The sequence below is a fragment of the Gorilla gorilla genome, chromosome 6 (assembly GCF_029281585.2).
Source record: "Gorilla gorilla gorilla isolate KB3781 chromosome 6, NHGRI_mGorGor1-v2.1_pri, whole genome shotgun sequence".
Lineage (NCBI taxonomy): Eukaryota > Metazoa > Chordata > Mammalia > Primates > Hominidae > Gorilla > Gorilla gorilla.
The window spans coordinates 84932229-84944093 of NC_073230.2; the positions used below are offsets into that span (position 1 = coordinate 84932229).

Below are 11865 nucleotides of genomic sequence, written 5' to 3' on the forward strand. Positions count from 1 at the left end.
GGTCTGCCCCCATGGAATTCCTCCATCTTCTCTCCCTCTCATATGCATACACACACACACACACACACACACACACACGCATGCACAGATGCAGACAGGCGTGTGCACACTAATCCCAACAAGAACACAACTGACGTAAACATCTCGCTTGGGGAGGAAAAACTTTTAAGATGTAGAGCTCTAAAACAGTATGATTACAAATTTAGACACAGTAAAAATTTCCCAAATGGTTGTTCATTCACCCAGAGAGGATATTAGGCAGTAAGAGAATATTCAGTACAAGAAAACACTGTCCTGAGCCGGACATGGTGGCGGGTGCCTGTAATCCCAGCTACTCGGGAGGCTGAGGCACAAGAATTGCTTGAACCCAGGAGACAGAGGTTGCAGTGAGCCAAGATCGCACCACTGCACTCCAGCCTGGGTGACAGAGTGAGACTCTGTCTAAAAAAAAAAAAAAAACACAACACTGATCTGAGCTAGTCACATAGCCCTGACCTTTTAAAACACCTCCCCATCTCTTCCCATGGTTCCTAGGACCATTTCAGACAAGTGCCACCACGCGACCTCAGCCTCATGCAATCTATACCCTACATGCCCCCAGAGCTGGTGTGCCTGGGTGGGCTCAGAGAACTCCTAGCAATCCTCCGAGACCCAACTCAAACATCACCTCTCCCCTGGAGCCCTGCTGTGGAAACAAACAGCAGGCTCAGCACTAATAAAAGCCTCACCCCATCATCTTGAGAATGAATGCAACACACCGTGCCATTCTTGTTGAATTGTATGCTTGCTTCCCTCCCTGTGAGAGTTCTCAAGTGCCCGAACCAGAGCCTACACATATCCTAAGGCCGGATGTGTGCTTTTTTATGTGTCACGCTACAGGGATCCAAACAGCGCCAAGAAGATGAAGAAGGACCCACTGTTGAAAGGGTAACACGTTCTGAGCTGTCCCAGAGGCAGGTGGAGTGGGTTCTTTCTCTGACTTTAGTGATGAAGAAACTAAGGCTTGGTATAGGTCAGCAGCCTATGCAAGCAGGTAAGTGACCTCTGACTCAGATGCTTCTCCCACCTGCCCGGCGGGTCCAAATTTCTGCCCAATGCCAGATGACAAAACTGCACAGCAAAACAAGTTGTTGTTTTTTGGGGTTTTTTTTTCTGAGACAGAGTCTCACTCTGTCACCCAGGCCGGAGTGCAGCGGCACGATCTCAGCTCACTGCAACCTCCGCTTCCCGGGTTCAAGTGATTCTTCTGCCTCAGCCTCCTGAGTAGTTGGGATTACAGGTGCACACCACCACACCAGCTAATTTTTGTATTTTTAGTAGAGACGGGGTTTCACCACGTTGGCCAGGCTGGTCTCGAACTCCTGACCTCAAGTGATCTGCCTGCCTCGGCCTCCCAAAGTGCTGGGATTACAGGCGTGAGCCACCATGCCCAGTCAATTTTTGTATTTGTATTTTTTTATAGAGACAGGAATTTGCCGTGTTGCCCAGGCTGGTCTCAAACTCCTGGACTCAAGCAATTCACCCACCATGGTCTCCCAAAGTGCCGGAATTACAGGCGTGAGCCACTGTTCCCAGCCTAGAATTGGCATTTGAAAGTCTTTTAAGGCTGTAGCCACCTGGGAGGCTGTGTGCTAATGAGCACAGAATCTTTGGCCAGGTGGTGGGTACTCGAAATTCCAGCTACTCAGGAGGCTGAGGCAGAATTCAAGCAAGGAAAATTGCTTGAACCTGGGGGAGGTGGAGGCTGCACTGAGCCCACTGCGCTCCAGCCTGGGCGACAGAGTGAGACTCCATCTCAAAAAAAGAAAAGAAAAGAAAAGAAAATTGTCATTTCTCCATTTCACCTTTTTCTAACTTTAATTTTTAAGTGAGTCTGACATATAATAGAAAGTTAAATCCCAACATGCTCAATTGAGGCCACACACGGTGCTAGTGCCAGAGCTTGACCTCTGTTTCTCTGGCTCCTCCCTAAAGCACAAGGACATCGAAGCTCTTGTAGGGGCGGCCAGCCTCTCTGGAACCATGAAAGGTCCTATAACTTCAAGAGCTTCCATCAGAAAAAAAAAAAAAAAAAGAAAGAAGAAATAAGAAAGCCAGGAATGGTGGCTCACACCTGTAATCTCAGCACTTTAGGAGGTCAAAGCAGGAGGACCACTTGAACCCCAGAATTCGAGACCAGCCTGGGCAACATGGCAAACCAAATCTCTAAAAAAACATTTAAAAAATTAGCTGGGTGTGGTGGTGCGTGCCTGTACTCCCAACTACTTGGGAGGCTGAGGAGGGAGGATTGCTTGAATCCTGGAGGTTGAGGCTGCAGTGAGCTATGATTGCGCCACTGCACTCCAGCCTGCACGACAGAGTGAGACCTGTCTCACAAAAAAAAAAAAAGTTACTTAAGAGCTAAATTATTTTTAACTTGAAATGTTCCATGGACTTCACGAGTAAATGTTCTGGATTTGCCAAGCAGTTTTGATTTCAATTGGCCTGTCTCCTAATTATACACAGACTTACCTAACACAGATCCTGATTTTCAAGGGGTTAAGGGTGGATCAACCCAGAGTCAACCAACAGCAGGTCCTAAAATTCAGGTTATGTCTGGCAGCAAACATCCTCTGTGGCATTTATAAACTCCTACTACCCAGGACGATCCACACCTGATTTACATTGGCTGCGGTCAATGCTGCTGTTTTCAGGAATATCCCTGGGTTGTTTCATTTCAAATCTACCTATTATTTCTTCAAGTGCTAGACCTGAAGAATTTTGGAAAATTAAGATCACTCCTAAGTTCCCACACCACCATGCAACTGGCAGCTAGCATCCCATTCTCTGAAATGCGGATGTTGTACAAATACTTTTTATAATAAGCTATCTGCTCAGCGAAAGTTTCCAACATTAGATGGCATGAAGGTCATAAGTAGCTCAAAAACCAATCTCTTAAAAGGAAAATAAGAACTCCTAAAACAGCCCTCCTCCCCAAAAAAAGGAAGTGGACCTTTCTGGGCTCCCTGGTTTACTAACTGGGCCTTTGGAGCTGTTCTCCTGACCAAGCCAACCCCATAACCACTCAAAAGGGATTTCCGTAGGTAGAACTTGCAAATGGTTAATGAATCAATGCCTTCTCCATAAAGCAAGGCCCGAGGAATTACAGCAGTGAACAACGGTGGGGATACTGGATCCCAGAGGGTTCCATAAACGTTCTGCTTACAAGGAGGATTAAAGTTCTCGATGCCACTCTCTGGGACCCTGTCTTGATCCTCAGAATCTCAACCCTGTGGGGAGAGCAGGGTGGCTGTCTTACTACCAGACCCACTGATCAGAAAACAGAGGCTCCAGGAGGTATCTTGCTATTGTGCCAAGAATCAAACCAGGGCCACCCAGTCCAGTCCTGTCTCCTTTTGTGCTGGCATCATTCTCCAGCTTGGCCAAGCTCAGAGGCAAGGCAAGGCAAGGCTGCAGCTTTAAGGGTTTAAGAGAGGAGACAGCCACTTTCATTGAAACAGCCCCAAACTCCTTATTAGTGGTCACCAGTTTACACAAGGGTAACTCGCTTTGAAAAACAATACGCAGAAAGTCGAAGTCAAGCTCACTGAAACCTCCACTCTCCTCCCCCTGGCGCCCAAGAGACCTTGAACTCTTACCCAATTGCTCCCCCGAGCTAAGGGTGTCCCGGCTCCCCCAGGAGATCCGGGTACCTGTGTTGTGGGTGCCGCCGAGACACCTGACTGCGAGGGGCACTGCCCTCAGGGATGCAGGCCGGGCTGGGGGGCTCCCGTGATCCATCGACTCAGCCCACCTGATGCTGCAGGGTTAGATTCGGGTCCCATGAGCATGCATCGAGCGCCTCTCACGTTAAGTGCCCACAGAATTCGCTGCCTCCCGAGGCCCATTCATCGTACAGATGGGGAAACTGAGGCTCGGAGAGTTAAAGTGGCTTAGCCAGTGGGGGGCGGCGGCGCGGGGACTGGACCCCGACCCCTGAGATACCGAGCCCTAACCCTCAGCCGAGGGCCTGCCGGGCTCTCTCGGCCCAAGCTGTGGAAAAGTCGACCCTCAGGCCGCCGCGGGAGGTCAGCTCTAGGGGAAGGGCGACGCGGAGGAGGGCCGGGGTGGGAGCCATGCCTTCCGCCCGAGCGTCGGGCCAGACGCGCAGTGCCCCGGCCCGAGGGCCCACCCCAACGCAGAGAGCCAGGCGGCCGCGGCGAACTGAGGCGCCCGGCAAACCCCGAGTCCCGGGGCCCGACCTCACCTACCCCGCCGTCGCCGCGAAAGCTAGCACTCACCGCTGGCAGCCCGGCTGCTCTCTGCGGGCACCTGGGCAGGGCGCAGGCCCGCACCACTGAGGCGCTACCACCGCCTGCGCCGGCCGCGGGGGTGGGGGCGTGGCCATTGGGCCGCCGCCCCGCCCACTCGAGCCGCGCGTGCACTCCCGGAGCCCCGCGCTTCCCCCTGCAAATTTGCGCTCTTGGTACGGCCCGGCCCGGCCACGCCCCCTCGCGGCTCGGCTGGGTTGCCCCGCGGAGAAATGAAAGTGCGTGGTTCCGGGGTTGGCGGAGTCGCCTGGCGACGGCGGCTGCGGTTTCTACAGCTCGGACCCTGCAGTTCACCGGGCCGGCTGCCCACCTTCCCGGGGATACTGCAGAACTGTGGCTGTGCGCCCGCCGGTCTAGCCCCCTCCTTCGGGCCGCCGCTTGCTTGTGATCGCCACATTGTCTCCTCCACGGCCCTGTTTCCTCACCTGAAATTGGCGAGGCTTCAGGCCCAGGTCGTCTCCCTGGGTTCCCTCCATCCAGCCTGACGGCGGAGGGCGCGCGTTTGTTTTTAGAGACAGGGTCTCGTTCTGTCACCCAGGCTGGATTGCAGTGGTGCAGTCACAGCTCACTGCAGGCTTCAACTCCTGTGCTCAGGCGATTCTCCCACTTCAGCCTCCCAGTAGCTGGGACTACAGGCGCGCCACCACACCTAGCTAATTTTATTTTATTTTATTTGCAGAGATGCAGTCTCGCTGTGATGCCCAGGTTGGTCTCGAACTGGTCTCAAGTGATCCTCCCTCCTCGGCCTCTCAAAGCGCTGCGATTACAGGCGTGAGGCCCCACACGCTGCCTAGAGCTCGCTTTTGAAGGCTGGCCTGTTGGGGGTGGGAAGTGACCAAGCAGGAGGCAAGCCCTGGATGGAAGAGGAGTGGGGGGATACAGAGAGCTTCTGGGGTTTGAAAAGTCTGGCAGCCTTGGTCGGGGTGTGAAGCCCACCTCTGCCTCCTGCTATGGTTTCTACTTTACAGGGTCATGAAGATTAAGTGGTATAACCTTTGTTCCTAAAGGATTTAGAGCACGGCATTACTAAGTGTTCTCATCGCCATTGTTATTATCACTACTACTACTATTATTACTAGCTGTGCTGTGAATTCCTTTTGCAACACTGTGCAACTCACTTCTCTCAGAGCCCCTTCTCCATCTTTTAAAAATACCCCAGGCGCGGTGGCTCACGCCTGTAATCCCAGCACTTTGGTAGGCTGAGGTGGGCGGATCACCTGAGGTCAGGAGTTCGAGACCAGCCTGACCAACATGGCAAAACCCCGTCTCTACTAAAAATACAAAAATTAGCTGGGCATGGTGGCGGGTGCCTGTAATCCCAGCTACTGGGGAGACTGAGGCAGGAGACCCACTTGAACCCCGGAGGCAGAGGTTGCAGTGAGCCCAGTTCACACCACTGCACTCCAGTGTGGCCGACAGAGTGACACTCCGTCTCACAAAAAAAAAATAAAAGTTAATTTATAAAATAATACATAAATATAACATTTATATATTATATAAATGTTATATTTGTTATATTTATATATTATATAATAACATATATGTTATTTATTTTTTGAAACAGGGTCTCCCTTTGTCGCTGAGGCTGGGATGCAGCCTCGACCTCCTGGGCTCGGGTGATCCTCCTGCTTCAGCCTCCCTAGTAGCTGGAATTACAGGCATGCGCCACCACAACTGGCTAATTTTTGTATTTTTATTTTTCATTTTAAAGAAAGTTGATTGAAATTTTTTTGTAGAGATGGTGTTTTGCCATGTTTCCCAGGCTGGTCTCAAACTCCAGACCTCAAGCAGTCCTCCCACCTTGGCCTCCCAAAGTGCTGAGATTACAGGTGTGAGCACTGCACCTAGCCTAATTTTTAAATTTTTTGTAGAGACAGAGTCTCGCTATGTTGCCCAAGCTGGTCTTGAACTCCTGGCCTCAAGGGATCCCTTGCCTCGGCCTCCCAAAGTGCAGGAATTACAGATGTGAGCCACCATTCCCATCCACTCTTCATCTTTAAAATATTGTGAAAATAGCAAAATCCTATATAAAGAGATTATTACCATGGCCCAGGTGCCAGGTTTCCTATGTCCAGGAACCAGTCCCTCCAACAGGTTGGATGAATGCAGTAGCCCTCAGGGTGGGGCACAATACCTGTCCAATGAAGGGACTGAACTCCACACTCACCCAGAGAGAGAGCTGTGGAGAAATTCACCCAGATATCTGATACTCTGTGCCATCTTTTCAACACCGTGTTGGACATCTCCCCAGGATGTCCCAGTGAGGCTTCAAATTTGGACTTTGACTCCATGCCCCCTGCTTTTTTGTGAAACCAGAACTCCTAAAACACTGAGTCTTCTCTGTCTGCTAATAATATAGCATCACTAAGGAAACATCAGGAAACAGGCATTTTACCTCTTTGGCCTTTTCCCATTGAACCAATAACTGGGTCCTATGGATTCTATCTCCAGAACCTCCTCTTGTCATCTTTTCTGCTATCCCTGTTCCAGTTGGGGCCACGTGGGTTCACTGTTCACCTGGATGATCTCAGCAGCTTCCTGACTTTTTTGTGGGGGATGGAGTCTCACTGTGTCACCCAGGCTGCAGTGCAGTGGCACCATCTCAGCTCACTGCAACCTCTGCCTCCTGAGTTCAAGCGATTCTCCTGCCTCAGCTGCCTGAGTAGCTGGGATTACAGACTTGTGCCACCACACCCGGCTAATTTTTGTATTTCTAGTAGAGATGGGGTTTCACCATATTGGCCAGGCTGCTCTCGAACTCCTGACCTCAGGTGATCCATCTGCCTTGGCCTCCCAAAGTGCTGGGATTACAGGTGTGAGCCACCGCACCTAGCCGGCTTCCTGACTGTTTATGTCACTTCTGGTTTCTGCTACACCCACTGGCAAGGAAGCTTCTCTTTTTTTTTTTTTTTTTGAGACAGGGTCTCACTCTGTCACCCAGGCTGAAGTGTAGTGGTGAGATCTAGGCTCACTGCAACCTCCACCTCCTGGGTTCAAGCGATTCTCCTGCCTCAGCCTCCTGAGTAACTGGGATCACAGGTGTGCACCACCACACCTGGCTAATTTTTGTATTTTTAGTAGAGACGGGGTTTTGCCATGTTGGCCAAGCTGGTCTCGAACTCCTGACCTCAGGTGATCTGTCCGCCTCAGACTCCCAAAGTGCTGGGATTACAGGCATGAGCCACCACACCGAGCCGAAAGCTTCTCTTCTTCAGTTACTGTCCTCCTCATTGTCCTACCTTCCTCTCCTTCCCTCCCCACCCCCACCCCAAAAAAACACTCTCACTGGCCAGCTGGGGGGAAAAAAAGTAGGTTGCATCCACATCTCACATATTACACTAATATAAATTCCAGATAGATAAAATATTTAAATGATTTTTTAAGGGAGAAGGAAAAAAAAAGCCCCCAAAAGTCCATGGGAGAATTGGTGTTAATAATCCCCAAGAGGCATTTCTAAATTATGAAATTATGACATAAACTCCAGAAGCCATAAATGAAAACATTGAGAAATAATCTGGGCTGGGTACAGTGGCTCACGCCTGTCATCCCAGCACTTTGGGAGGCTGAGGTGGGAGGGTTGCTAGAGCCCAGGAGTTCGAGACCAGCCTGGCCAACATGACGAAACCCCTTCTCTACTAAAAATACAAAAATTAGCTGAGCATGGTGGCACATGCCTGTAGTCCCAGGGGTGGCTGAGACAGGAGAATGGCTTGAACCCGGGAGGCAGAGGTTGCAGTGAGCTGAGATTGCACCACTGCACTCCAGCCTGGGTAACAGACTGAGACTCCGTCTCAAAAAAACAAAAACAAACAAACAAGGGGCCGGCAGGGCACGGTGGCTTACACCTGTAATCCCAACACTTTGGGAGGCCGAGGCAGGCAGATTACTTGAGGTCAGGAGTTTGAGACCAGCCTGGCCAACATGGTGAAACCTCGTCTCTTAAAAATACAAAACATTAGCTGGGCGTGGTGGGCGCCTGTAATCCCAGCTAGTCGGGAGGCTGAGGCAGGAGAATCGCTTGAACCTGGGAGGCGGAGTTTGCAGTGAGCCAAGGGTGCATCATTGCACTCCAGCCTGGGTGACAGAGTGAGACTCTTGTCTCAAACAAACAAACAAACAAGGAAGGAAGCTCATTGCTTAAACAGAACAATCTCTGAGACAAATTGATAAATATGTAAGGTACAGAACAGTAGGTATAGAATGTTACCGTTTGTATGTTCTCAAACAATTGTGGTGGGAAATGAGGGAAGAACATAGATACTAGGTATACATATTTGCCTGTATGTGCATGAAATACCTCCTGAAACAAAAACAAAAACAAAAACAAAAAGGGAGGAGGGTAAGGTTGGTTGTCTCTGGAGAACTGGGAGAAGGGAGACCAGGGGCAAAGGAATATATTTCACTATATACTACTCTGTATCATTCAAATTTTGTACCTTATGAATGTATTACTTATTCTAAGTCAAATACATAAATACTTTTTTTTTGTTTTAAATTAGAGACTGGGTTTTGCTCTGTCGCCCAGGATGGAGTACAGTGGCATGATCATGGCTCACTACAACCTCTGCCTCCTGGGCTCAGGCAATCCTCCCACCTCAGCCTCCGAGTAGCTGGAACTACAGGTGAGCACCACCACACCTGGCTAATTTATTTTTTATTTTTTATTTGTTGTTGAGAGAGGGTCTCGCTATGTGGCTGGTCTTGAACTCCTGGGCTCAAGTGATCCTCCCACCTTGGCCTCTCAAACCGCTGGGATTCCAGGTGTCAGCCTCTACACCGAGCTCATAAATACTTTTTAAATACCCAGATAATCTTGCTGCTGGCCAAAGAACAAACTTTTACTTGCTCCCCAAATCTAAAGAATAGTGACTATAGACTTGATTTTCTTTTTTTTAAAGGTGGAGTATTGTTCTGTCGCCTAGGCTTGAGTGCAGTGGTGTGATCTTGACTCACTGCAACCTCCTCCTTCTGGGTTCCAGCGATTCTCCTGCCTCAGCCTCCAGAGTAGCTGGGACTGCAGGTGTGCTCCACCATGCCCAGCTAATTTTTTATATTTTTAGTAGAGATGGGGTTTCACCACTTTGGCCAGGCTGGTCTCGAACTCCTGACCTCAAGTGATCCACCTGCCTCGGCCTCCCAAAGCGCTGGGATTATAGGCATGAGCCAACGCATCCGGCTGAAAGGATAACTTCTTATCTTTTTTAGCATTTTCTTCTGGTCATTACAGCCATGCTGGTACATGTTTTTCTGGCTGATTTTGACCTGTGACTTTCTTTTCTTCTTCTTCTTTCTTCTTCTCTCTTCTTCTTCTTCTTCCTCCTCCTTCTTCTTCTCTTCCTCTTCCTCCTCTTCTTCTTTTCTTCTTCTTTCTTATTTTCTTTTCTCCTTCTTCTCCTCCTTCCTCTTCTCCTCTCCTTCCTCTTTTCCTTCCTCTCCTTCCTCTTTCCTCTCCCGCCTCTCCCTCCTCTCCCTCTTCCTCTTCTTCCTCTTCTTCCTCTTCCTCCTCTTCTTCTTCCTTCCTTTTCCTCTTCTTCTCTTTCTTCTTTCTCCTCCTCCTCCTTGTTCTTCTTTTCTTTTCTTTTCTTTTTTAAATATAGAGACAGGCCAGGTGCGGTGGCTGACACCTGTAATCCCAACACTTTGGGAGGCCAAGGCGGGTGGATCACTTGAGGTCAGCAGTTCAAGACCAGCCTGGCCAACATGGTGAAACTCGGTCTCTACTAAAAATATAAAAATTAGCTGGGTGTGGTGGTGGGTGCCTGTAATCCCAGCTACTTGGGAGGCTGAGGCAGGAGAATCCCTTGAACCCAGGAGGCGGAGGTTGCAGTGAGCCGAGATCACGACACTGCACTCCAGCCTGGGATATATAGACAGAATCCATCTCAAATAAATAAATAAATAAATAAATAAATAAAGAGACAGGTTCTCACTATGATGCCCAGGCTGGTCTCAAACTCCTGGGCTCAAGCAATCCTTCTGCCTCAGCCTCCCATAGCACTGGGATTACAGGCATGAGCCACCATGTCCAGCCCTGTGCCTGATATTTTAGATGTTACCTCTGGAGTCCCACTGATGTGAGTTAGGCCATTTAAAACCACAGCTCACCTCTGCTGCCCACACCCTTCCAATATTATTTATATACCTAATTTAATTCCTCTGTTAATCACTTTTATAATTTAAGTAGTAGCCTGGGGCCTTTGTTTTTTGATCCATGAACAGTATCTCTTAATATTGTATGATGAAGCTTCCCTTTCCCTTTGCTCTGTCCCTCTAAAACTTTAGCCGTCTGAACCTCTACATTTCCATTATTGAGCTTGATAACATCTATATTCTAAATATGTTTTCTGGCCAGGTAAGGTGGCTCCCAACACTTTGGGAGACCGAGGTGGGAGGATGGCTTGAGGCCAGGAGTTCAAGACCAGCCTGGGCAACACAGCAAGACCCTATCTCTACAAAAAAATTTTTTAAAAATTAGCCAGGCTGGGCCAGGCACGGTGGCTCATGCCTGTAATCCCAGCACTTTGGAAGGCCGAGGCGGGAGGATCACTTGAGGTCAGGAGATTGAGACCATCCTGGCTAACACAGTGAAACCCTGTCTCTACTAAAAATACAAAAAAATTAGCCGGGCTTGGTGTCAGGCACTTGTAGTCCCAGCTACTCGAGAGGCTGAGGCAAGAGAATGGCATGAACCCGGGAGGCAGAGCTTGCAGTGAGCCAAGATTGCCACTGCACTCCAGCCTGGGCTACAGAGCGAGACTCTGTCTCAAAAAAAAAAAAAAAAAAATTAGCCAGGCTCGGCATGGTGGTTCATGCCTGTAATCCCAGCACTTTTGGAGGCAGAGGTGGGCATATCACCTGAGGTCAGGAGTTCGAGACCAGCTTGGCCAACATGGCAAAACCCTGTCTCTACTAAACAAATACAAAAATTAGCCGGGCGTGGTGGCAGGCGCCTATAATCCCAGCTACTTGGGAGGCTGAGGCAGGAGAATCGCTTCACCCCAGGAGGCGGAGGTTGCAGTGAGCTGAGATCGCGCCACTGCACTCCAGCCTGGGCAACAGAGTGAGACTCCATCTCAAATATAAAATAAATAAAATAAAATAAAAGCAGTGGAGCCGGGCATGGTGGCTCACACGTGTAATCCTAGCACTTTGGGAGACTGAGGCGGGGATTGTTTGAAGCCAGAAGTTTGAAACCAAACTGGGCATCATAGCAAGGCCCCGCCTCTACAAAAAATAAAAAATTAGCCAGGTGTGGTGGCGCGTGCCTGTAGTCCCAGCTACCCAGGAGGCTGAGGTGGGAGGATCGCTTGAGCCTGGAGGCTGAGGCTACAGTGAACTGTGATTGTGCCACTGCACTCCAGCCTGGGCAACAGAGCTCTCGGCCAACCCCATCTTTATGTTTTAAAAAAATAAAAATAAAAGATAAAATGAGAGCAGAGAAACAGGAGGGGGGGGTGGCGCTTGCTGTCAAGTGCAAAGCATAGAGAATTGTTGACCCACCTGGCTCTCTTCATTGTCCAAATAACTTCCCCAGACCTTCTTCCGGTCTCCTTGC

At 49.7% G+C, this 11865-nt stretch overlaps 1 protein-coding gene across 1 annotated transcript in view; it reads right to left on the reverse strand.

The window, feature by feature from the left end:
* The window catches only part of POR (cytochrome p450 oxidoreductase), a 71165-nt gene extending 66746 nt beyond the window's left edge, over positions 1–4419 (reverse strand). The window contains exon 1 of the mRNA XM_004045609.3: positions 4281–4419. Within this exon, the coding sequence (XP_004045657.2) occupies positions 4281–4387 (107 nt within the window). The 5' untranslated portion in view covers positions 4388–4419. The remainder of the gene's footprint in view (positions 1–4280) is intronic.
* Between the last annotated feature and the right edge of the window lie 7446 nt (positions 4420–11865).